Raw genomic sequence first — 27,021 nt, 5'->3', positions numbered from 1 at the left:
TAGGTGCGCAGCAGGGTGCCACCAGCAGATGCATTTTGCACTCTCATCCTGCATGCAGTCCCAGGAACCAGGTCCTGATCTGCCCCTCTGCGTGTAAAATCTTGCTGGTGCGGCAGCCTGCCCTGACAGGGAGGAACTGGTTTCCAAGGCACTAACTGGCCAGTCCAAGGCCTCATTTTTTTGCTTTTCAAATTTTACTCTATATTAGAAACTTCGTTATTTCAATTGTTGCTGTAAGAATGGAGGTTTCAATTGCATGCAGCCATGAATACGCACTGAACTTGGGTGATGTTACAACACCATTGTATAAAATTGTCACCACCACTGTCCTTCTTTGCAACACTTCTGTGGGGCTTTGCTTTGGAAGTTGTACACAACTGCAAATAAATCAGCTTCCTTAATCCCTTCTTAGAGAAATATTTTTTAATGCTATTCGAACTATATTTAAATACTGTTTTACTTTATTCAGATAGTCACAGAAACACTGTATACCTGAGACAGAGCTTGCAGGGAGTTCTCAGGCTTCCCTTTGTAACATCAGTCTGACAGCTCTCGAAGGAAAGGCAAAAGCATCCCTCATAAGGGAGAGCAGAAGGAAGCTCACATGTGGGGGTGACCACCACCTTCCTCTGCACCAAATGCTCTTGGAGGCGAGACATCTGAAAGAGCTCAACAGTGAGGGCAGAAGAGCTTATCGTTGTTTTTAATAAGCAATTGATTTGTATTTTTTGCATGTCCCACCTAAAGCAGTAGGCTACGTGGATAGGGGCTGCTGTTCTTAGTACCACGTCTCCCACCGTCATTCTGTTTCTCTTTATTGCATAAATTAGTGCCTGATCCTAAAAGTGGACAGATCCTCACATCAGGCTGCCTGTGGCCTCTCTAGCAGAGATATTGCAGCTTTGGACCTCTGTGCCCAGTATATCTAATTTAGATCCATATATCATTCTATCATCTGTTTTATAAAGAAGAATTTCAAGAGTCATGAGAGGGATAAATGAATCCAAATGTAATGTTTAATCAAGAATGTCTCTGTCGTGCCATCACTCAGGTTCCTTCTCTATCCTTACAGACAATGTTTTGATATATTTTTATTAAAGTGCCAGTTCTTTAAAATTGTAGAACTTTCTGGTTTTCATTTCTAATACTGCCTAAAAGGAGAGGATCCCTGGAAACATCCATGGTCTGCATCATTCATGACCCTGAGTTGTTTTGTGGGTCAGTACAGAGAGTGTTTTAATTGAGCTAAATAGAGCATAGAAAAGATCAATGGAGCATTGTGAGATTTTGTCATGTAAGTTAAAGTAGGCACAACTGTTTAATTCTGTACTTGCCTTCAGCCCAAGAGACCCATCTTCAGAATTGTATTTTGATGATATTGCATATTACCTTTAAAAAGTCTGCACTACAGAATTAGGGTTAGGTTAAACTGTGCTTTCATTAGAATATTTATATCATAAAGCTTTTCAGTGATGTTAAGCTCACTAATTCCCGTATAAATTACTGGAAGTTTTAAAGCAAGATTTCCAAACAGGCACATTGCTGGTCCATCACAGCGTAGGTCAGTAGGGAAACTAGTAGCTTTTAAAAAGATCCTAGAAATACATTTTGAAATAGTTGGAATGGTTAAACTAATAAATAAACTGTTAGGTTCTTGAAATTAGAGTTTTTGAAATTGTCATATGGCACATCGCTGCTAGAGATTGTTTCTGCTGGAATGGGACACGAGAAGGCTCTGCCTTCCCGCAAAGGTTCTGAACTTCAATGTTTTCTCATTTATCCTAAATGATTGGATTGTCAGTACTTAGTGATTCTAAATAATTTCATTGCTTTATCAGCCTTATAATTTTAAAATACTTTATTATTAATTAGTTAAGACTTCAACATGAATAATAATATATCAGAGCAAAATAATGTACAAGTTTTCAGCAGTTTTTAGTCTTTCAAAATATTTTAATCAAGTTTTGAAGAAACCAATGCTTTCATGATGAAAACATATTTTCAATAAAAAATATTTAATTGAAAATTCTGCAACAGCTCTTTTAATTATCACTGAATAAAAATAAGAGAAAATGTTGCACAGAAAAAACTGAGAAAGATCGTATCATCACATATTAAAAACACAGCAGTCTTTTTTCATACTCTGTTCATGTGTTAGTTAAAAACTGTTACCCTAAATGCTCAAAGAGATGAAAAGAGAGCATTTTCAGCCATTACTTACATATTTAATGACTGTATAGCAGATATGGTGGACATGTGCCTTTTCAAGTTTCATTGATCTATAAACCTTATATTGTATGAAATTAAACAGAATGCAATTATATTTTAAACATTTTTGTGCCAGAAAAATAATGAAGATGATAGAACAACCCTAAATATTTGGTAATAGCATTCATTAAAAGCCTCATTTTTTTAGTAATTCATGCTTTCCTGCCAATTTATTTTAAATATTTACATTTACTTTGCTTTATTTGAGTCAACTGAGTTTAAAAACTAGTATTGAATATGGAAGAAATGTAGGAATCGTATTTCAAATACTGCATTTTGTTGTAGCTGTAGCTGTAGCAACAGCTACTTTTGAACGTAGAAATGAACTCCTAGAACATGTTTTGTGTGAGTTTATAATTAAAGTGACTCTGCACATTCTCCACCCACTGTTGACTTCTCCAGGTGGGACATATTTGGAGCCGTCATTGGTACCGAGTGTGGGACACTGGAATCTGGCTCAGCTATGGTATTTCTCAGAGATGGAGAAAGAAAAATATGCACTCCATACATGGACACTACAGGTTACGGGAACTTAAGATTTTATTTCAGTATGGGTGAGTATATATTCCTAATGTAGTACAACACGTGGCGCGTATGAGATTTAAATTGTGCAATGTGCATATAACTATTTTAAATACTCCTTGGAAGAGGATAGCTCTCGTTCATGGATGTGATGCCCATGAGGATGTAAGACTGACCACTCTTGGTCAGACCGAAAGTCCACCCTTCTGGATGCCCACGCTGGTGTACAAACGTGGTGGGCATGTAAATAGGCCTCCCAAAAATATTATCCCAGATGGCACTCACTTGCAGATGCAAATCTTTCTAAACCTGTTAGGGCATTGTGGATTTAGTAACATTTATTCCATGGATTTGTCCAGTCATTTTTTTGGGTAATATAAACATTTAGCTCTAGGTTAAGAAGAGTGCGATGTAGAAGCTACATAAAGGTGTGTCCGTTTAAGGTCTGTGTCTAAACTTCCTTTACAGTTAAAGGAGATGTGATCAGTACAGTTGCTGGAAAAACCCATCAGCTCACCGTGAGATAGCTTTGCTACACCAGCTGAGCAGCTCCCTGGACTCCAGTGACTGCATGGGTTGGATCTCCCTTGATATACAGGAAGCTTAAGCCCCTGGTGCACACATAGGTGTGGATTCACTCTTGTTCAGTCCTCAGGCAGGACTCGTCACACAAACGCAGGTTGTTGTTGCCACTTGAGGTGTCCCAGCGTATCTGAGACTGTATCAACTATGGACCTTCCCTGCTGGGACAGAGTACAACCTCTGTGATTTACCGGGGCTAAGAAAGCAGCCAAGAACAAACCTGTCCTGGCAACTTCCCCTCCCCACTGTTGTTGTCAGTGCAACTGCATCAGTTTGATGTTGTAACAGACCAAATCCCTATAAACATCATGGTTATCATTCAGTACCTCACAATGTTTTCCCTGAACTTTTATTTTACACCTAAAGGAAATTGCATGAGGTTATTCTCTCAATACCATGTTTAGAGGAGATGAGGATTTTTGCTTAAAAGTAGAGAATAATAGAATAATAAAGAAGGAAGCAGAGACTAAACTTGTGACCTCCACAAGCAACCTTCTGAATCAACAAGAGAAATCACCCTTTATTTAATGAGTGGAGGACCTCTTGTTGTTGTCCTAAATTGTCACACATCTCTAGGTTACACAAGTTACCAATAAAGCACAGGAAAAAGAGGATGCTTTTTCCCAGTTCTTCCAGGCATTACAACACCTGCAAGAGAAACAGGAAAGACATTTGCTCAACCTTCTGAACTTAGGGGAGAAGTTGTCAGCACATGCAGGCACAAATTATAGTGGGATATCGCTTGAAAAATGTATTCTGTATGTACTTGGAAATTAAATAAATAATAGTTTAAACATTCAGGCAAGAAGAGGATTTGAAAGAGCACATGAAAGTTCCTTACTACAGTATAATACACAGCAAAGATGCACATCTTATTTAGCTCTCTGGGCTGCTTTGCCTATTCCATTTCAAGAACTGGCCATCTGTAGTGAAAAAGGCAGAGAAAGTATCTCATATATGCAACCTTTCTACTTTACAGACTTTTCAAAGAGGCTTCCTTATCCTGTTTTTTTTCTGATTTTGCTTTGGTTTTTGGGATTTTTTTTTAGTGCCTGCAGTACCCATAGTGTACAGGGAAATTATGTTTCCTGTTTCAGTTACAGATACTTTGTTTTAAAAGCTTTTTTTCCAGAACACCAAACTAATGTGATTATATCCATCTTGTAACCATGATGCAGAGCTTAATGCTCAAATTTGCCAATATGCCTGCTCTTTCAGAGAAGGTTAATAAGTGGTTTGGGTTCTACAAATATGAAGGTATTTCAAATACTATTCCATTCCAGTGAGGCAACCATGTCACACATTTTTTGTGATACAATAGATTCTATCCATCCCTTTTAGGATATGGTGTAGACAGTAGAAGCAGTAGCACAAAAAAAAAAAAGGTATACACAGTAGTCTCCCTTGTTTCCTACTAAGAACAAGTTCTCAGCTGACAAACCATTAGCTGAGCAGTTTTTAAGAGATCCTCACATACAATATGTGTGGCTGCATGAGTGTGAGTACTAAGTAACATTTTACTGATGAGAACTCAAAAAGCAGAGCATTTATATGTAAATATGATTTAAAGCATACAGATAGAAGTATTGCTTTGGGCACAGCATTTTCTATTAAAATTGTTTTGATAAGCTGATTAAGGGAGTTACTTGAGGTTTTCATAATTGTCAACCCTCTTGAGCTCTGACATGGTGTATCTGATCAAACAGTTCTTATACACTATGCCCTTAGGGCTGGTGTTCTCTTGTTTCGTATCCTAAGTTAAATATCATCTGGTTGTAATTATTTCTGTAATTATAGCTGCATAATATCATTCCACTTTCCAATAACAAGGGCTTCAATTAATTCCTTTCTCCCTCAAATATCTGTTGTACAGGGGGAACTTGTGATTCTGGAGAATCTCATGAAAATGATGTCATACTTTATGCCAAAATTGAAGGCAGGAGGGAACACATACCTCTTGATACTCTGACCTATGCTGCTTATAAGGTAAATGGTCTTAAACAAAGTAAGTGGATGAGACGGACAGATCAATTTATTTTCAAGCCATCATGACAATGTTGTATGTTGAATTCCAACAGGAGCAGTTCAAACATGACATTCCCAAGCACATAAATCGCGTGTGGATTGCACAGTGACAGGATACCTTTGCAGCACAGCTCTACAGTTATTGCTGATTACTCCACCCCAGAGCCAGGCTGTGGGCCTGGCTAGTGCTTGTATAACAGGGAAATGGTCAGGAGGCAAAATTTGATGTTAACATCTACCCACAAATAATTACTTCCTGCTCTCCACTCAAGCTCCTGCCAGCCACAATGTGATACTCAGGAGCTGTGTCCTGAGAGGGTCAATCATGGTGAGATCAGTGGCTGGGAGGAGTGTAACTGGGAAATGCCTGCATGTCTTTCCTGCGCCTGGTACAGGAAATTTCACGTTTTTTCTTTACGTTTTAAATAGAGTTGTATGCCCTCTTAGAGGGTCCGCAGTGATGCGGGCATGAACCCAGCAATAGGATGTCGTTGCTGGCAGCATGCATAGGCATCTTCTCTGCTGATAGCGCAGCCTCCTTCCGACCATGTCCACCACCCAGGCAGGACAGTAAGAACCTCGAGGTTGCTGTCAGAATCCTTCCTGTCTAGGGCAAGGAAACATTTAGACTACCCTGAGTAACCCAGCCCTGAGGTGTCCTTACTCTGCTACTGTAAAAAAAAAAAAAAACATCAAAAATAGATATAGGATACATATACATGTGTATGCTTATACAGTGTGTAGGAAATTTGGTGGTAAAGGTGCAGCTGATTTCAAGCACTGGTCTGTGTGCATTTTCACTGTAACTCTAGCACTCAGAGAGCAAATGTTTACAGTAGAGTTTGGCCTGAGTTTGGTTGAGTCACTAGCATTGTTTCATTGTGCATGGCTTCCCTCCTCGCCTGCTTCTGTGTGAAAGACGGGGTAGAACTTTTTTAAAACTAAGGAAGCTGTAATTGTAAAATAATAAAAAATTAATTGGGGAACTCAGGGAGAGATAGGATCTGAAATTACACTGAATTCATTGTGGAGGTTTTTTTTAAACAAGCAGTTTTAAAGCTGACATCCTCTTTTGACATAATAAAGGTCTAATTACGTTGCCTTAGGACAAAGGCTGAGCTTTGTAAAGCAGTGCTTTCATTTATTTCAACAACATAACATCCTCCCTACACACGCCTGTGAACTCAAGCTGTTATTCCATTCTCACGTATTCAGACGAGACATGCCATTACCCTGCGTTTGCTTTTGTGAGCTGAAAGGCTGCAGGACAAATATCATCTTCCATTATCAACTGAGCACTGACAAAATAAAGTACTATTTTTCAGAACACACAAGGTACAGTCTTTTCCACAGTGTCTTTGCAACCAAACAATCTGATTCCACTGAGGTGATAAGAGCACTGATATCCAGAGTGTTAATAGCTATGCACATAATATAAAATGTTTTTATTTGGAGTCTTCTGTGGAAAAAGGTAGCTAAAAAAGTTAACAGAAATTAAGCAAAGAGAGAGCCTATGTTTGGTTCAGCGCATTTGAAGTTACTTTTCTATTTTAAATAGTACCTTGTGAGCTTTTTTACATATTATTTAAGCCTGATTTAATTTCTTTTAAAGGTTCCATCTTTGGTTTCTGTTGTCATTAGTCCGGACCTGCAGACTCCAGCAACCAAGTTTTGCCTGAAGCAAAAGAGTCACCAAGGCCACAACAGGAATGTCTGGGCTGTGGATTACTTCCACGTTCTTCCAGTGCTCCCTTCCACGGTGACTCACATGATCCAGTTTTCTATCAACTTGGGTTGTGGAACTTATCAGCCTGGTAACAGGTACAACAGGAGAGTTTTCTCTTTTGATTATCAGCTTTCCAGCACATTTTGGTTTGTAGCATCTATATGAGTATTTGGGATTTTTTTCTCAGAAAGAATGAAGACAATTAATAACAACTAATATAAGCTGCTCAAAAGCTAATGTTTCTCTTGATCTCCACAGGCCCAGGTTTATATACCTCATATGCAATAAAGAGTCTATCAAATAGCTTTCCAGGTCAAAACTTACTTTTTTTAGTCCCTTCCACTGAAATATGCTCATCATTTCAGAGCAAATTTTGCTCCAGTTTCTAATGCATGTGCGAGTTACCTCTTAATACTGTGTAAGGGGGAAAGCGTTAAAGGCAGTGGCAGAACCCTGCCCTGCTGACCTCCCAGAGATTACTGATGCCAAGAATATCTAATTCTTGTACAACTGTGATAAATAGCCCTCATCCTGATGACCATCAGCATGAGGACCTCACTGCCTGTATATTGACCACAAAACTCTTTTGCTGGCTGCACTTCATTGTGACATTCAACATGATTTTTTCCATGGATTTAAGGGAGAGGGAAAGGGAAAGAAGGGAGTAATTTGCTACTCCATATTTTGTAGAATATTAGAAATGTTGGTTGGAAGGAACCTTCACAGATCATCTGGGGAAATGTGCTGCTGCAGGTGGGATTGTTACCTGCATGGGTAAGGTCAGCCATGGCTTTGCCTGTCCGTGACTTGAAAACCAGTGTCACGGTTGGACATTGTGCTACCTCTCTGGGTGCCCTGCTCAAGAGGAAAAGTGTTTCCTAATGTCCAGTCCAAAACTCTGAAGCTGTGTCTTTATGGCCATTGCCCTTTCTACTGTGCCTGCCAGTACTGAGGAGAGTTTGGCTCTGCCTCCCTTGTGAGTGCCCTCTGCACCATCACAGGCTGCTGCAGCTCACCTGCAGCTCACCTGAGCAAGCCGGCTCCCCAGCCCCTCCTCGCTTGGTGCTCAAGGCCATGAATATCTTGATTATCATCTGCTCTACCTCTCCAGTTTCTTAACATCCTCCTTCAAATAGAAGACCCAAAACCAAACTGTCCACTGTCCCTCTTTCCTTAGGTACGTGTGAGACTGTTTATCCTGACATTTTTTTAGGATTAAGTTACTTTATATTTTTCCAGAGTAAAGAGTTTAAAGTTAGAGACTGTAAATGCTTTCACATCCATGTCCCATGGCATCCATTTCCAACTGGAAAGATCTGCATTAGCACTGAGAGTCCTAGCAGCCATGGAGGGCAGCAGATTTCAAGGGGCAGCAAAAATCAAGACATTTAACTTATATTTGATAGGAAGGGAAGGCAGCAACATTTTTCTACATGGAAAGCGGAAACTTTACCTGTAAACACTCCTGGCCTGTAAACATGTGTTATATAAGGTCTCTATCTCAGTCTGCTATCTGATGGCAATTAGTATATGTTTTGAAAGCTTAATATTCTTCCTTTGTGTAAACTATTTCTGAAGCAGAATTGAGCTTCTTCATAGCAAAAGAAGCACTAGGTCCTCATTACCCCTATCTGTATTTCCCAAATATGGCAGCATTTCCCACCTCCTGGTCTACAGCATTATTCATAATGCTTTTATTACTGCAAATGTGAGAGACTTGCCCTGAATATATGCAGTAAATATGACTCTCCAAGGTATCGGTACAATTAAATCTGAAATAAATTAGTCAAAACCTCCATAAACCGTTTTAATACACACTTAAAATATCACAGTGATGGTACACTTAAATAAAGTAATATTGTCAGCAAATTATAATGCAGAGGAAAAGTTATAATCCAGCAATTTAGTACTGAGGTGATGAATTACAACTTTTATAATGTTCCACTGACATTACTTAAAATAAAACAGTATATTTCAAGCTAATTATATGGAGGAAATTACAAGAGTATTTCAATAAAATACAAAATCCATAACAAACAAGCACCTTCTATATTACTTTTTCAAGGTCTTCAGAATGTAAGACATCTAAGGATTTTCTTACATTCCTAGATTGTAAAGAATGTTTGGGTTTTTTTAAAGAACAAGGAAGGAAAAAAATTCTAGTAATAGCTTTTTGAAAATTGAATTTGTCAATGAACTTCTGGGAGAATGGGATTAATAACGTCATAGACTCAGTGGACGGTCTCAGAGAGTTTTCAGTTGTCAAATGACACTATCTGCACATGGATGGTTTGGTTTACTACTAGTCTATGAAACTAGAGAACAGCAGCCTTTTTACAAGCAAATCTGGAGGTTTTGCATACGATTGTGTCAAAAAATTCACCAGTAAGCGCTCCAGGCTCTGTGAGGTGAGAGGAAGCCTCCAAAAACCACTGTGGCTGGGCAGCGCAGAGGGTCCCACAGCTCCCAGGGGCTCTGTCTGCTATGGGGGCTCTCTGAAGGGTGCCTTTCCCCAGCTCCCCTCCACTTTTTGCACTCCTTAGTGGGGGCTGGCTGTTTTCACTGTTCCATAGTGCTTTTCTGATCTCCAGTTAGGCACAATGGGTGGAGGAGACAGATGACTGAGGAGTCCAGTGAAGTCAATATTTGGTGGCAAGGGAAGGGAAGAATCACTAGTGGTCTTTTGCCACCTTCTGAAGATGCAATGCTTAGCAGCTGGCAGTTGTAAGTGTCCTGTGCTCACATGATGCTGTCTAGCTCTGATTAATCCAATTTTTCTCCTTATTATTTTTGAAACTATTTCTAGGTAAAATACATTAAATGCATCAGCTCATTTAACAGCAGCAGCATAAAAACACTAGCTAGATGGTAGCCAGATAAGGACTAGGTGTTTAGACAATCCTCAGTCTATAGGCTACCCTTTTAGTTTTTAAACAATCATATTTGTCTCCTGTTTGTAGTCTCAGGATTTTTTTTTGTGTTCAAAATCTGCTTAAATTATTTCACGTTTCAGCATCAGTTATCAAGAATAGTCGATTTGGTGGTTTCTCGGTGTTGGTACTTCTCCGTTTATATCTATGCCAGGTAGGCTCATGATGTCTTTCTCCTTTCTTTCCTTCACTGTTATCAGCGTCAGCTTGGAGTTTTCAACCAACCATGGGCGCTCTTGGTCTCTGCTCCACACCGAGTGTTTGCCTGAGATATGTGCTGGGCCCCACCTCCCTCACAGCACCGTCTATGCCTCTGAAAATTACAGCGGGTGAGACTGTTCTCTGCAAAGCTAACTGAGATGCAAGATTAGAAAAGTGAATTATAGGTGACAGAAGAAAGCAGCAAAGCACACAACCCCATGTCATATTTCATTTTTTGACTGGATGAGGACAGCAAGGAAAGAGTATTCTGGTCTCCCTGACTGCCCAGTAATGAAATCTGAAATATATGGGGCTGCTTCTGTAGTATGATATTATTTTTCTGATGCTAAAGATAAATTACAAAAAAAAAACCTCTGGGGACAGCATGCTGGTAATTAGAAGAAAAGTTATGCCTTGTCAAAGCCACAGAAGTTTTCTTCTTAGTCAGAGACCAACGGTCAAAGCCGTATTTACATCCTCAGACACCTTTACTCACTTGGAATCCCAATATTGAATTACAATGAAGATTACAATCTCTACATCTGCAGATGGAGGTGGTTGTTAGTGTGACTTTCTTGTATCAGCCCTTCTCTTTATTAAGTCTCTTTGGTACTATTCTGACCATAAAATGAAATGTGACATTTTGTTGCGTACTGCAAATCCCATGACTGTGTATCCTTCTGTTTTCCAACTTCAACAGACAATTCAGAGCAGCAGATATGACTATGAGAAGAAAGTGTAGTTGAAGCATTGCTATGATCTGGTGACCCCCCCATTCCCGTACCATTTTCATAGGAACCGTTACCCTTGGTGTGTGTAGGAAGTGTAGCCCCCATGCATGGTACAAGAATGGTGGCCTAGATCACAGCAACCCAAATCCTCTGTGCTCCTCTTCTCACCCCCAAGGGTTTCCACCAGACAAAGCTCAGTCATACTGGAAGGTTTTATTCAGTATGCAATTTAGGAGATATTAATTGTGATGGAGAAGTTGCTACAGTGAAGCAGGTTAAGGTCTTTGCTAACTTCATGCACCATTGTCATCTTTGCTGACTTTCATACAGGGAGAAAAAATTAATGGGTTTTATAATGTAATAATTAACATTCATATATTGTATGAAAATATCATGGGCCATATTCTTTTTTCAAATTTGTATTTTCTAAAGCTGCAGTAACACCATTGCTTCATTTGAGTAGATTTTAAAATTAAAAATTCTCACAAAGCTTCCAGTATAATCAGTGTAAAATGCTAGTGCTTGTGTTGTATGTATTTCAGGTGGAACCGAATAACTATTCCCCTTCCCAATGCTGCGTTAACAAGTGACACCAGGATTCGATGGAGACAAACAGGACCAATCCTTGGAAATATGTGGGCAATCGATAACAGTTAGTATTCTTATCCATGATCATGATACATCAGAAGAGGAAATTTTTATATGCTGCTCCAAGTAAACATATTTTCCACAATCAGAAGTCAAAGGATTTTCAGTTTGTTAAATTCCTTTTCTTCTTATCTGCACTTGGTAACAGGTGCATTTTGAAGCTAGAGTGGAATTCTGACATTTGAAAAGCCAGTAGCCTAGTAGATTACTCTTTTTTTTTTTCTTTTAATTGATGCCTTGCAGGAAAATGCATTGGAGGCAAGGGCTTAATATAACATTTTCTCTGACTGCTTAGTCCTAATTACATAAATAGGTACTACGCTGTGCTATTAAGGACACGTACTGCGCAAGCGTAAGAAACAGTTAAAGCATCTGGAACATATTTTTTCCTTCTGGACATAGAAGACCTTCATAAAGCAATGCTGCTACCAAAACACTAACAAAACTGTTACACTGTTTACAGTATCTTCAGGGGAAAAGTACCATCTGTTTCAGGAACCTATTCCTCTTTTAGGAAATTATTGTTCACCTACCTGTTCTTTAAACGGATGGAGGACTGGGAGGAGCTTATGTTGACTCATTGTCTTGAAAGGAAATACTTTAAAGCACAGAAAAAGTGTTTAGGAACACTGGATAAAATAGAGACAATGTATGAAATGCAGAAATAAGCATAATTGAAAGGGCTAACTATGAGAAGGTGTGAATTTTCTAGCTTGCTTATTAGCCTTAAATGATTTGGCACTAAGTAAAGTACATCCAGAATTTGTTTTGTTAAGAGGTGTGAAGTATGAAATTTAAGGATTTATGATGATGTACAATAGCCCATGAGATTTTTTAGTCATTCCCAGTAAAGTTTGATATGGTGCCTGGGAATGGTATGTAGTTACATTTTGCAAAAATCTTAAAATAGACTAATGCCTAGTATTGAAAAGAAAATCCTTAAAAATGATGACGTGATGCCACAAATGAAAGTTTCTTCACAAAAAAAAAATAATCAAAATTATTATCTTAATCTTATTAATGGGAACTCTTCTGGATAGAGTATTAATGCTTGTCTTTAGAGATCAAAAAGAAAGTAAAATGAAGGGAACATTTAGGTATATAAATATAAGATGTCTGTGAGTGTCTGCAAAGATGAGTTTCTACCTAACAAAATGCAAACTGTAAGTGTTGGAGACGCTCATAGATGTTCACAGAAACGAGAAAAAGATGAAATGAAACCAAGGATCCAAGTTATTTACAACAGAACAAAATAACCAGATTTTGAAAATCAATGGTCAATTCATCTATCTGAACTACCTTTGCTTATAGAACAAAATACAATTCCATTAAAGGAGGCTGCATGCTCCAGTGTGTACCATCTCACAAGAAGTTTTACCAACCATCTGCCTAAAAATTATCTGCTCTGAAATTTTTTTGAGGTGTAGAACCAGTATATGGGAATCAAGTCTTGAAGATGGACATGTTTCTGGGGTTTTGCATGCCTCCTTTGTTAGATACTAGTGAAACTGAAGCTGTACACTGTATTGTAGGAAAAAACTTATAAATATTGACAAGCCACTCAAATTCTTGAAGAGAGGAAGATTTTCAAGGATTCAGCACTCTGACTTTCAGCTTCATAACTGTTTCTTATGTGAATTAAGTTTTAAATGAAATCTGGAAGCTGGCCATCTTTTAGAAACACTGGAAAACTGCCAATTTCCATAAAGCTTTTTTTCGTTTTGAATGACATCTTTACATCTTTAACCCTTCTACTTTTACCACCCCCTCAAAAAGACCTCAAAAGAGAAAAATAAATTGAACAGGCAGAACAGAATTTTTGCACCCTGAAAAGTGAGAAAATCTAGAGATCACATGAAAATCTGATGGGGAGTTAGTTGCAGGGAGTAGCTAACAGGGATTTAGAGTGCGTCTGCTAGGGAGTACTGACACACTGCTATGATGGGCAGCATCATAAAACTCAAAGAGGGAATAAGTACTGCTTGTTATAGATGATTTCAAATTGGTGGCTATTTGGATGACATTCCAAAAGTGACGGTGCAAGTGGATAGCTCCAAGTAATAGGCACTCTTCAACAGAAAAGACTGTTAAGGCTAATAAATTTTCATATTGTATTGAAAGAACATTGCCCACAAGTTATCGCTTTGGGCTACACCCAGATTAGTGCATTTGGTCTATATCCAGATTAATGCTTCTTTATAGTAGTGCAATGAGATGTAGATTGTATTTAGATTTGCTCATCTTTCCATCCGTCATATTTTTCATAAAATACCAACCACACTGTCGATGAGGAGTCATTGGAGGAAGATGAAGTAAAAGAGTAAAACGAGTCTGGAGTGTTTTTGAGTGTATAGGATTTGGAGTTTTATTCCATTTGAAAGAATCAGTGAAAGTGTATGATATTTAATAGTTACTTAAGACATATCAGGGCAGGTTCTAATTCAAATAAGTCCAGTGAAGTTAAGTATGTGGATTTCAGTGAGAGAAGCAGTGGCACAGTTTTAAAATCTGCAAGATAGTTATTGGAATGTACAAACATATATATTGGATTACATCTCTGAAATAAAATTAAGAAAACAGAAGGCATGAAATTGGTCAATGCATAGCAAATCATCTGATCTCATTCATAGTATTAGAAAAAAACAGGTACCTTAATGAAAACATCACTAGTGTCTCAAGCCACAGATAGACATTACCCATAATAATAAATTATCTCTGGCTATCCTTGACACAGTCAAAGGTGTTTTATCTTTTTGTAGACCTCTTCCAGCTATTGGAATTAAGATAAATACAATAACTGTATACTTTCTTGTATTCATTATATTCTGTTTACCGCATAACATAACCCTTCATTTAACTGATTTCTTTTCTCCACAGTTTATATTGGTCCATCTTGCCTCAAATTCTGCTCAGGGAGAGGACAGTGTACCAGAAATGGCTGCAAGTAAGAGTTATAATTCAGTATTTGTATTCAATTTCTGTCACATGGTTTACTTGATATCTGAAAGTTGAAGTGATTTTCATTTCAGCCCTTGCTTTCTGAGATTACTAAATGTAAAACTAGCATAGGCCCCAGAATGCATAAAGCTCACTGGAGAGCTAAAGATCAATCTTTCTAAACAGCACCATATTTAATATTTTTTTAATCGTTTCTTTTGGGAGAGAGTCAAACTTCTAGTTCACCTTAAAATGTGCTACAGAGCATACTGAAATGTCAGTGATGCATGCTTTATACTGGTTTTAGAGGTGATTTGAGACTGTATCACATTTATATTAAATTTTGGGAAAGAATTGCAATTTTCATACTCCTAATATCCTATAGCCTGACAGACCTCAAGGACAGAAGGTCAGCACTCGACTTTTTTTCTGAAACTCTGGCTTGTTAAGAGGCTCCAGTTTCAAAAGTAAAGGTACTTACACAAACCCAGTAAGCACATTCAAAATATTGCTGTAAATATTTTTAGATAGTAACAACAGCATGAGGCATTCTGTTCTGTTACTCCGTTTCTTGTAATCACATCTCACATGCTGCAGATAAAAGCAAATTAATCATTTGTGGTGGATTATGTATTTTATGTATGAACAACTGTAAATTATGTCGGCAGTATTTTTGTTCCAAAAATGAATATTTCTGTGTTGTGTGTTAGATGTAATTGGTGAGGTTTTCATAACTATGTATGATTTTTATAAATTGGAAAAGTAAGTACTAGCTAAAAGAAAGTCATCGGCTGTGCATACTTAAATAAATTTTAAAGAGATTCTTACTCCTTAGATTTTAGATGGACTTTGTAGGCATCTTCAGTTCACAAACAACTGCAACCACTATGTTGGTTTGCCAACCAACTACAGGAGAAGACGAGTCATTGATTATGCTGTTCAATCTTTCTCACCCTCAGGTGCGACCCTGGCTTTTCAGGGCCGGCATGTGAGATGGCATCTCAGACATTCCCCATGTTCATCTCAGAGAGCTTTGCTAGCTCCCGCCTCTCCTCCTACCACAACTTTTACTCCATCCGGGGGGCTGAGGTCAGCTTCGGCTGCGGGGTCCTGGCCAGCGGCAAGGCTCTGGTCTTCAACAAGGATGGGAGACGCCAGCTTATCACCTCCTTCCTTGACAGCTCACAGTCCAGGTAAGAGCAAAAGAGCAGTAATGTGAGGCAAGGAAATTGGGGAACCTCTCCCCTTCCAGCTATGACCAATTGTATTATGTATTATTAAGCCAATTGTTTTAGCAGGAAGAATTTATTTTTTAAACTCCCTAGTTCCATATTTTAATGGTGATTTCATAGCCTTGCCTGTTTTCCTCCTACTTTGTAAACAACAGAGCCCAAAACAGACTGGAGAGAAGCTATTGTACAGCTTGGATGGAAAATATGAAATGTTAATATCAAACCTGAGTGTCAAAGCCAAGTGCTAATTAATTATTTATAAGGTTGTGTTTATTTGACAGCTTGTGGCAGCTGATTAGATCCATTCACTATCTCTCCCTCCCCTTCAGTGCCTAATAAATAATTAAATGCTATAATGATTGGCATTTTTTAACTATATTTGCCACATTGCATTACTTAACAGTAAAAACAAATTGTGTGTACAAAAACTCATAACTGATATTTATCAAAATTTGTCTAGATTGAAAAGATCTGAAAACAACCTGATTGGGAAAAAAAAATAAAACAAAACAACAAAAAAAACCCCACTATGCAAATAGTACTCTGTAAATATTTGTGTAATTCTGATCCAGGTTTCTGCAGTTCACACTACGCCTGGGCAGCAAGTCAGTGCTGAGTACCTGCAAAGCACCCGACCAGCCTGGGGAAGGAGTGCTGCTGCATTACTCCTACGACAACGGGATTACCTGGAAACTACTGGAACACTATTCTTACCTCAACTACCACGAGCCAAGGTAGATGCGTAAATGTTATGAGTCTTATCCCCATGCAGTTAATGCTGGTAGTGGTAGTCATTGCAATGCGGAGAGTAAATACATCTGCCCACATGGTTTGAGAGTGAGTGGAGTGAAGACCTTCTACTGCACGCTGAAAGTTACTACTTTTACTTAAAATTTTGCAGCTGTTCTAAACACTTCCCATTTTTGCCTGCTTCTGTAAAAATTAACACATGGATTTAACAGCATCGAATCTCAGGTGATGAGATAAAACAAGCTGAGGCAGGATGAGCGGGAAGAAATATACTTGTGGGAAGCAGGGGCATGTCTCTCCCCATGGAAGCAGCCACTTGTAAAGATAGATTAACATAAATTATTTGTAGCTTTGAAGCCATAGATACCTTCACTGCGCCATCCTCTGGGATTAGGAGTTTGCAGACAGCGCAGGACAGCTGAGACAAAATCTGACTGTGAGGGTCTTTCCAGGTCAGCAGGAAAATTGCACCTGCTGCCGTTATGAAGGGGATTACACAATTTTGTGCCTGTGCCTCTGGGTTGGACTTGATGCCCTGGGAGGTCCTGTCAGTGACCATGCCTGGAAATTGTGCAAATCACAAAGAAGCTGAACGAAGAGCTCATCTCATCTAGCAGCACCTATGTTTGGCATCAGATTAAAGAGGAATGTATCTGGTGTATTTAGAGAAGAAGGTATTCTTTACTGTTACATTTGTGCGACCATCCACCAATTTTAATAACGCAATGCAAACTCAGGAGTCTCCATGAGCACACCCGCACCCCAAGCCCAGAACAATCTGAGCTGGCTCTGTGCAAACCCACTCAAACCTGGAAGCATCCACCTTTATGGGGTGCTGCAGCAGAGCCAATAAATCCCAATGAAAGGAGCTGCATTGCAACGGGGCACATGGGAGGCAGAGCCGACAGTGGGATCACAGGTCCCATCCCAGTTGGTCCGTTCCTAGCCCACAGTGGCTTTGCACTGGGTATTGCCCTGTACCCTTGTCATAGAATCATAGAATCATAGAATGGTTAGAGTTGGAAGGGACCTTCAAAGGTCATCTAGTCCAACCCCCCTGCAAGGAGCAGGGACATCCCCAACTAGATCAGGTTGCTCAGAGCCTCATCCAGCCTGGCCTTGAACGTTTCCAGGGATGGGGCCTCCACCACCTTTCTGGGCAACCTGTTCCAGTGTTCTATAACTCGCATCGTAAAAATTTTTTTCCTAATTTCCAATCTAAATCTACCTCCCTCTATTTTAAAACCATTACCCCTCATCCTATTGCAACAGGCCCTACTAAACAGCCTTTCCCCATCTTTCTTGTAGGCCCCCTTGAGGTACTGGAAGACCGCTATCAGGTCTCCCCAGAGCCTCCTCTTCTGCAGGCTGAACAGCCCCAACTCTCTCAGCCTGTCCTCATAAGAGAGGTGCTCCAGCCCTTTTATCATCTTCGTGGCCCTCCTCTGGACCTTCTCCAACTGGTCCATGTCCTTTTTGTGTTGGGGGCTCCAGAACTGGACACAGTACTCCAGGTGGGGTCTCACCAGGGCAGAGTAGAGGGGGAGAATCACCTCCCTCGACCTGCTGGCCACGCTTCTCTTGATGCAGCCCAGGATGCAGTTGGCCTTCTGGGCTGCAAGGGCGCATTGCCTGCTCATGTTAACTTTCTCATCCACCAGCACTCCCAAGTCCTTCTCCTCAGGGCTGCTCTCAATCCATTCCCCGCCCAGCCTGTATTTGTGCCTGGGATTGCCATGACCCAGGTGCAGGACCTTGCGCTTGGCCTGGTTGAACTTCATGAGGTTGGCACGGGCCCACCTCTCCAGCCTGTCAAGGTCCCTCTGGATGGCATCCCTCCCTTCCAGCGTGTCAATGGCACCACATAACTTGGTGTCATCGGCGAACTTACTGAGGGTGCACTCTATCCCACTGTCCATGTCGCCGACAAAGATGTTGAACAGGGCCGGGCCCAGCATGGACCCCTGAGGGACGCCACTCGTGACCGGTCTCTCTCCCCCTCCACCCAGTTCCAGGATGAGGCCCGAGTCAACCCCAGGGATGGGACCATGGCTGCAAATGACTTTAGATATGTGTAACTTTCATTATTTAGGATCGCAGAATCATATAATAGTTTGGGTTGGAAGGGACCTTAAAGACCATCTAGTACAACCCCCTGCAAGAAGCAGGGACATCTCCAACCAGATCAGGTTGCTCAGAGCCCCATCCAACCTGGCCTTGAACTTTTACAGGGATGGGGCATCAACCACCTCTCTGAGCAACCCGTTCCAGCATTCTACCACCCTCATTGTAAGCAATTTTTCCTAATATCTAATCTGAATCTACCTCCCTCTATTTTAAAACCATTACCCCTCGTCCTATTGCAACAGGCCCTACTGAAGAGTTTCTCCCCATCTTCCGCTACCCCCTTGAGGTACTGGAAGGCCGCTATAAGGTCTCCCCTGAGTCTCCTCTTCTCCAGGCTGAACAGTCCCAACTCTCCCAGCCTGTCCTCAGAGGAGAGGTGCTCCAGCCCTCTGATCATCTTCCTGGCCTTCTCTGGACTTGCTCCAACAGGTCCATGTCCTTCTTGTGTTGGGGGCTCCAGAGCTGGATGCAGCACTCCAGGTGGGGTCTCACCAGAGCAGAATAGAGGGGCAGAATCGCCTCCCTCGACCTGCTGGCCATGCTTCTTTTGATGGATGTGGTTGTCTTTCTGGGCTGCAAGCATGCATTGCTGGCTCATGTTGAGCTTCTTATCCACCAGTACCCCCAAGTCCTTCTCCTCAGGGCTGCTCTCAATCCATTCTCTGCTCAGCCTGTGTTTGTGCCTGGGATTGCCCCGACCCATGTGCAGGACCTTGCACTTGGCCTTGTTAATGCATGGGCGCACCTCTCCAGCCTGTCAAGATCCCTCTGCACTGCATCCCTTCCCTCCAGCGTGGCAATAGCACCACTGTTGGTGAACTTGCTGAGGGTGCACTCTATCCCACTGGCACGTATTTATATATATTGAGCTCAGATAAACTCATTAAAAAAAAATAAGATTTCCTCATCTTGTTAATAACTCAGTACAAAATTACAATATACAAAAGGTATTTAAGAATATTCTAATGGGAAAAAAAAAAAAACTTGTAACATTAAATGTCTTTCCTGGGAGCTACAACAAAGACTCAAAAATCTGAGATAAGTAGCTGTATTTGTTAGAAGTATATTGAATGCGGGCTTTCAATTCTGAAGTTTTAAATGTTTCCAAAGGAAAGATCCTATGAACTGGAAAACTCATAAGCCTTCTTCAAAATTTCCTTTCCTGTCCTTTATGATAGTCACGTATATATTTTATATAGCCCTGTTTCTAATTCTTAGATTCGAGATTACAGCTGTAGGAATTATATTTCCCTAAAGGTTTTTAATATATAGCACTATTAAATTTTTATAACAAAAAGGAAAATACACATTCCGGTGACTGATTTTAATGACGTTTAAGATATAAATGTAGTAAATTATATTGATGCCAGAGACTTTTTTTGCTTTTTGGGATAAAGTATGAAACACAATTTCTGTTGTTCTGACAGGGGAAAAGAGCTAAGCACAACATACACAGGTAGAAAGGTTTTGCCATGGGGTATGTCATAGTCAACTGTGGATAGATAGAAAAACGACAGACATACAAACCTGAAGATAATGCTGGTAATAATTATAATGAAAAACATGAAGAAAGCTTCACCTTTTCATATTATGTTGTCTGAAAATATCAGCATTTTTGGTAATATAGATGGACTTCTGCAAAGTTTGGCCATCAGTCTGTATCCAGAAATTTAATTAATCTTCAGTCATACAAAAAATGATTACACATTTAATGTTCTGCTGAAAAGGTGCATTTAATCTGCTAACATTTGACAGCTGCATTTTTCTTCTGAGCAGAACAGCAGTGGCTTTTCAATATTAGGTATGCGCATAGCTTGAAAGAATGAGAACAGAGCAAAGGTCTCCCAGCTGGTTTTTAAGAAATCTAATGGTAGCTGGTAATGTTAGTAGGAACACTTCTCTTCTCTGCAGCAGAAAAGTCATTAGCAAGAATCCCCCTCCCTCTCCATCTATCTCCAACAAATCAAAGCCAGACAGGAGAAGCTGTTACAACTGGAGATGCAGTCAGGTTCTGCATACTAACATATGTACCATGTACGGTGGTTTACACCAAGGTTTTAAAATTGTGTTTGCTTAATCCTCAGGGATGAGAAGTTTATTTCAACATGTGTTAAATATTTTAACATCCGATAGGTGTATCAGTGGTGTATGTCATGATTTAGGATTTTCTGTAAATTACTGTCAGTGAGAATTAGAGTTCATGTGGGCAAGCTTATGAGAATTAAGAGTGAAAGGGAAGATGCAAGCATCAGAGATAGCCACCAGCAGAGAAATATGCCCAGGATTATAGCACAGCATTACCTCACACAAGTGCCAAATGCTTCACGGTGGAAGTTTGGTACAGTGCCCTCCTAGCCAGGATACTGGCTTTCTTCAGGTTTGCCCTACTGAACTATGGAAGATAAAACCATTGACTTCTTTTAGCATCAGTAGTGATTTACTGTCCTTTGTGCCTTTAAAAATTGACCCCAAAAGTCATAGAGTTGCTGCTTATTAGGGAACCATTGGTAGAAAGAAAGTCTTTGTTTATTCACATGCCAGAGTAATGGGGCTTGGTCTTTCTGTTAGAAGGGAATGAAGTCGTTCAAGCATGTTTATTTGAGCAGCAAAAGAAATGTAACCAGCACACATAAAGTGTGTGCACTGCTGGTCCTTTGCCATGTGGACACAGCAGCCATCACCTCTGGCTATCCCTCAATCCAGCTCTCTCCAGCCTATGACCAGCAAAAAGTGCCTCCTAGAAATGTCAGCCAGGACTTTTTGAGTGCTTCCCACCTGTTTAGCCAAGCCGTTTCATTTTTCTTGCTAATGGATTAATGTATTCTTCTTTAAAATCAATGTGACATTAAACAGCAGTATTACAAATTTACTCTTTACAAGGACAGTTTAGCAAGTGTTCTGGTTTTGTTAGTGAGGGGGGGCCTAAGGTGGTAGCTTCTGTAGGAAACTGCTAGAAGTTGCTCCCCTTTGTTCAGTGGACTCGGCCGGGCCTAGGGCGGACCTGCTGCTGGCCAAGGCCGAGCCAATTGGTAGCAGAATGTCCCGTGATAACGCCTCTGCGATAACGTATTTAAGTAGGGGAAAACAGGAAAAAGAGGAGGAGAGAGGAGAGGATGTGAAGCAGCTGAGCGGGGGGCAGAGAGGGGGAGGCGCGAGCCTCATGGGCCTTGCAGGCCTCACCCTCTGGCCTCCCGCCGGGCAGCCGACTGGGCCCAACTCGGCCTGGCCCGGCTGCAAGAAGTGGAGAGGAGATGAGAAGTGAATAAGATGTAAAAAGGATCCCGAGAGACGTCTGCCAGCCTGTTGTGAGGAACGGCTGCAGACGCCAAGGTCAGTTCAGAAGGAGGGAGAGGAGTAATATGGCTCCTGGCCAAGATTCCTCTGCAACTCGTGGTGAAGACCATGGTGGAGCGGGTTGTCCCCCTGTAGCCCATGGAGGTCCACGGAGGGGCAGAGATCCACCTGCAGCCCGTGGAGGACCCCACGCCGGAGCAGGTGGAGGCCTGAAGGAGGCTGTGGCCCGTGGAGGGCCCGCTGGGACAGCTGTTCTAGAGGGACTGCGCCCCGTGGAAGAGATGACCCACGCCGGAGCAGTTTCACGAAGGACTGTGGCCCGTGGGAGGGACCCCACGCTGAAGCAGAGGAGGAATGCGAGGAGTTCTTCCCCCGACGATGATACAGTGGCGTAAAACAACGCGTGATGAACTGACCGCGACCCCCATTCCCTTTCCCCGCCCCGTGCCGCTCGGGAGGGGAAGGTAGTAGAGATAATGTTAAGCCCGGGAAGAGGGAGGGGTGGGGGGAGGTTATCTTGTTCCCTGTCTCATTCTCCTGCTAATTTTAGAAATAAATGAATAGTTTTCCCCAAGTCGAGTCTGTTTTGCCCGTGACGGTAACTTTAAGGATTTCTCCCCGTCCTTATCTCAAACCTTGAGCCGTCTTTCTTGTATCATCTCCCCCTATTCTCTCGGAGGGTGGGGGGAGCGAGAGAGAGACTGCGTAGTCTGGTCCCGATCGGGGCTGAACTACGACAGCAAGTCATTTTTAAGAGTTTGTTTTTGCACTAAGAGCGCCAAAGGCACAAGACTGCTTCATAGACACAGAACAAAACATTACAACAGGCAGCTAAGAAAGCCTTAAAGCTGGAAAAAAAATTCATGCTGAAGTATAAAATAGTTTACTTGATTTGTCATTTTATCCACATTTCCTTGAAGAGAGAAAGAAAAATATCAGCTACACAATGAGCTTGCCGAAAACTCTTTTGCCAGCAAGTAATTGTACACCGATGGAGACAAATGTCCCTGTTGCCAGTCTGTTTCACAGCTCACGTGTATTGTGTGGGGCACCATGGTCCTGGTGATTTACGGAGCTTTCAAGAAGATGTCGCTGCTGTGGCAATTAATGCATGCTCCCTGCTGCTGTGTACGATAATTGCTCCTGGAAATTAGATATTACTCTTAATTTTCTTTACAGTTTGTCAATTATAGTTTTGTTGACATAGCTGCCATGACAAATCAGGTGACCTTGCATACCAGGAGAAGCGCCTGGGACTCACCTCCAGTTGCATCTCTATGCAACTGCAGAAGAAAAGTGTGTGCCATAAAAGACTACACATAATCATACTGTTTGACAAGATGAATCCTTTCTGCTTGAACATAGCAACTTAGAGGAATGGGTTCTTCTAGGACAAGAGCAATACAGGCATGACATCAGTGCTGCGCAGAAACAAGCAGAGATGTTAAGAAGATGGATCTCTTCAGATCAGGATAAAATCCACCGAGTCTGAGAAAGTGGAGCTGGAATTTGTAAATCTTTGTCAGCTGATCATCCCTTTGGCGGTCTACGTCCCTGGCCTAGCTGGATTTGAGATGGAGGGCATTCAGATTTCTTCTGGCAAGCAGGAGTAACTATAAAATTCACAGAGCGCTCCACAGTAGCAGCAAAAATTACAAAATTGTTGGCTTTTACACATGACTGTCTTTCAATAAATGCATTGACTACCAAAAAAATTAACAATTCCACTGTCTCTGGTAGAATCTACATCAGTAGATACTAAGGAATTTGTAGTCTGAATTTAACCCATGATTTTTAGGGTCAATAAGAAAAAATAGCTGTAAAATACATCCCCATGGAATTATTACAAACAGCAAAACTTTCAATAATAATTTTGGTTTGTTTTTTTTTTCCAGAATAATTTCAGTGGAGCTGCCTGAAGATGCAAGACAGATTGGCATTCAGTTCAGATGGTGGCAACCGTATCATTCTTCTCAAGGCGAAGATGTGTGGGCGATTGATGAAATCATCATGACCTCTGTGCTTTTCAATAGCATCAGTCTGGACTTCACCAACCTGGTTGAAGTCACACAGTCTCTGGGATTCTACCTGGGAAATGTTCAGCCCTACTGTGGACATGACTGGACTCTTTGGTGAGAAACACATATTCATTTCTGTTCTACTTTTCTTTGTCTATTTATCCTACTAAGAACCAAGTGATTTCTGCAAATTAGTCTTCCTGGCAGTTATTCAGAGTAATTGTGTCTTATCCTCACATTATGGACGAAAATACAGTTGCTAATCTAATTGCAATTAGCAGTAAATTTTTATACCCCATTGCACAGACAGTTATGTTTGATGGAAACCCTGAAAATAGCATTCTTTCCCCACAAAATATTTAAATATCCTAATAGGAACAATTTAGAAAATTTTCACTTAAAATCCAGTCAGGTTAATATGTGTATGTAGGTTATGAAATAATCTGTTAAGTATAGACTCTGAATATTTTGTAAATTATGTTTATATCTGTTTATGTAGCCATTACATTATGCTCCTAAAAGGAAAGGCAGCAGAATGTTGGTAGAGTAACGTTAGTTATTTGTAGTTATTTTATCTGGTATTATATCCATTTAGTCATTTACACCGTGATCAGCATTATGACATATTGCAGTTATGCCTAAAATGTGCTGTATGTTTAGAAACAAGAGCAAGAAAACATCACCTGCCCCAAAGCAAAAACAAAAGGCAAGAAAAGAAAAAGAAGTGAAAAACAAAGAAATGAAAATTCTGTTAGGATTGTGTAAATATAAGCTTTTTTAGTAAAACATTAACCTGCTTCACAAAAATTAAATTCTGGAGTACATAAGTGTAAAATTTGGAACTGTACAAGAGAAGCTCAATTTAATCTCTATGCTTTGATTAAAACCAAATAACAGTTTCATGCCAGTCTGATCAACATATAAATCCAGTATGGCTTTAATTGGCATAGATATATTTATTTGGAGAAAGTACAATCAGAGTAATTATAGAAAACCTGAAGAAAATATAAATAATTTTAGCATCCCCACGGACACTTAGAGAAACACTGTTGGAATTTTATTAACAAGTATCTCTGAGCAATCTGATTTGACTTTCTGATCATCTGTCAAACTAAAAGGAGTTGGCTTAGCAGTAGGAACAACACCGAATGTGTTCTAGCGGTGATAATGAGGCAGTAGAAGCACCATTAACCACTTTAATAAGGACAAGGACTGTACTCGCTGCTCATTAAAATGAGACAACATGTTAGGGCTCAAACTGTTTGCATCTTCTTCATCAAAGACTTGGAATGAAAGCCCCTTAATGACATTGTTTTCCCTCTGTTCTTGTAAGACCAGTTTGTCATGGGGAGAGAGGTAGATTATTTAAGATAGCAGAAGTTCCTCTGTTTTCCTCTATGACTCTAAATCAGAATCAAAATAATAAACACTAAGCTAAATTCTCCATCCCATATATTGACTAAGATTTGTAATGCTCGGTCGTAGAGGAAATGTTGAACTTTCTGTGCATCAAATAAAGAATTAAAGCCTTTGCAATATTTCCTTACTATTTACGTGTAAGTATTCTTCATTATCACTGGAAGACATGAACTCTATCCTTCACTGACCTTGTTTCTCTCAAGGGAAATTTTTAAACTTACACAAAGACTGTGCAAATGGCTGCTAGTTAAATTAATTATTGTTGGCTTTTCCCAGCTGTGGGTCCATTTGGTTCTCATTTTCTAACTCATGACTTTCTATGAGCAGACTTTGCGGTACCACTGACACCATCCTCCTGAGAAAAGTCTGACAAGTGCTTTTTCATTAGTAGAACTATGGTAAAAATGCTATAAATCATTTTACAGGGTATCATCCCCAGGCCCATTTTTGCTGAATTGCCTTTAATTGTCTATTAGGCCTCCATTTCTGCCTCAGAATCTGTACATCTGAAATATTTATCCTTAAATTGGGGGAAACAGGAGGGGGATTTTTATTTTTATTGACAAGGGAGGTTATTATTTTCAATATCTGGCTTCATTTAGAAAAGAGGGGTTTCTTGATATACATATGTTTTGAACAAAGGTAATTTTTTAGTGTTTTATAATGGTCTACATCTGGAAGAATCACTTTATTTGATTATAATTGTCAACATTTAGTTTCAGATTGGTTCTCAGACTTTATTACAGCACGTGCATTGAGTATACTGAAAGGACTCCAGAACACTTTTTAAATTAAATGTTTGATGATGTACATTAATTCATCCCTTCTCCAAAATGCTCATACACAGGCAAGGTTTTGACCCAAATGCCTCTGGACTGTTACAGAATATTTACAGCCATTTGCTGAAATGTATTTAAGTATTGATAAGGATTTTTTTTTTAAATATTCATCTGGACACAAATAAAATAGCATTCTCTAAATAAACTGTCTTCGGTCAAATTACGACATTATGATTTAACTTAATGTAACAGACAATAGAGTGTCCCACTGTCCCTGGAGCAGCCTGGGGGAAGACTGTAAATTTGGCTCGTAATGAAGTATCTTTATGAAGCAACGTCAAACAGTCGCCCTACATCAACTTGATAATTTACCTGTGTTTATAAAATGTTGTTTCTTTTAGATTAATTATTACTCTGTAACATGCAGAAAGTTTCTTTCGGGTAATTGACTTAATTAAAATAGATTAATACATTTAGGAATTATTAGGTACGATGTGATGTAAAAAGACATCAACGTCTCCTGCCTTTGATGGAATCGGAGCTGCGGCTGGCATGAGCGTTTGGCCATCACGTCAATATTCTCGGTCAGTGCAGCTTTACAAAACCAGCTGCATGCATGTGGCTTTTCAGTATTCCTGAAAGTACTGGCCTTGAAAATGTGGTAACTCTGGGGATCCCAGAGCAGTTTGGAGCAGCACAGATTGGCTGACATTGGCTGTGATATCATTCCCAGAAGTACCAATTAGTTGGCAGTGCTTGGAGGGAGAGCGATTGTTCTGAGGGCACCTATGGGTATTGTGTTCCTGTGCCTCCACAGGTCTAATTATATACG

At 40.2% G+C, this 27,021-nt stretch overlaps 1 protein-coding gene across 1 annotated transcript in view; it reads left to right on the top strand.

Moving 5' to 3' along the window:
- RELN (reelin) overlaps nucleotides 1-27,021 on the top strand; it is a 297,944-nt gene that overhangs the window by 180,421 nt on the left and 90,502 nt on the right. Inside the window, exons 12-20 of the mRNA XM_086746115.1 lie at nucleotides 2,671-2,822; nucleotides 5,246-5,358; nucleotides 7,010-7,218; nucleotides 10,254-10,382; nucleotides 11,528-11,637; nucleotides 14,511-14,577; nucleotides 15,530-15,763; nucleotides 16,375-16,536; nucleotides 23,869-24,105. Coding sequence (XP_086602241.1) covers nucleotides 2,671-2,822; nucleotides 5,246-5,358; nucleotides 7,010-7,218; nucleotides 10,254-10,382; nucleotides 11,528-11,637; nucleotides 14,511-14,577; nucleotides 15,530-15,763; nucleotides 16,375-16,536; nucleotides 23,869-24,105 — 1,413 coding nt within the window. The remainder of the gene's footprint in view (nucleotides 1-2,670; nucleotides 2,823-5,245; nucleotides 5,359-7,009; nucleotides 7,219-10,253; nucleotides 10,383-11,527; nucleotides 11,638-14,510; nucleotides 14,578-15,529; nucleotides 15,764-16,374; nucleotides 16,537-23,868; nucleotides 24,106-27,021) is intronic.

The sequence above is a fragment of the Chlamydotis macqueenii genome, chromosome 1, assembly GCF_036417535.1.
Source record: "Chlamydotis macqueenii isolate bChlMac1 chromosome 1, bChlMac1.mat, whole genome shotgun sequence".
Classification (NCBI taxonomy): domain Eukaryota; kingdom Metazoa; phylum Chordata; class Aves; order Otidiformes; family Otididae; genus Chlamydotis; species Chlamydotis macqueenii.
Note: the sequence above shows the minus strand (reverse complement) of the source record. Positions and strands in the feature narration are given on the sequence as shown.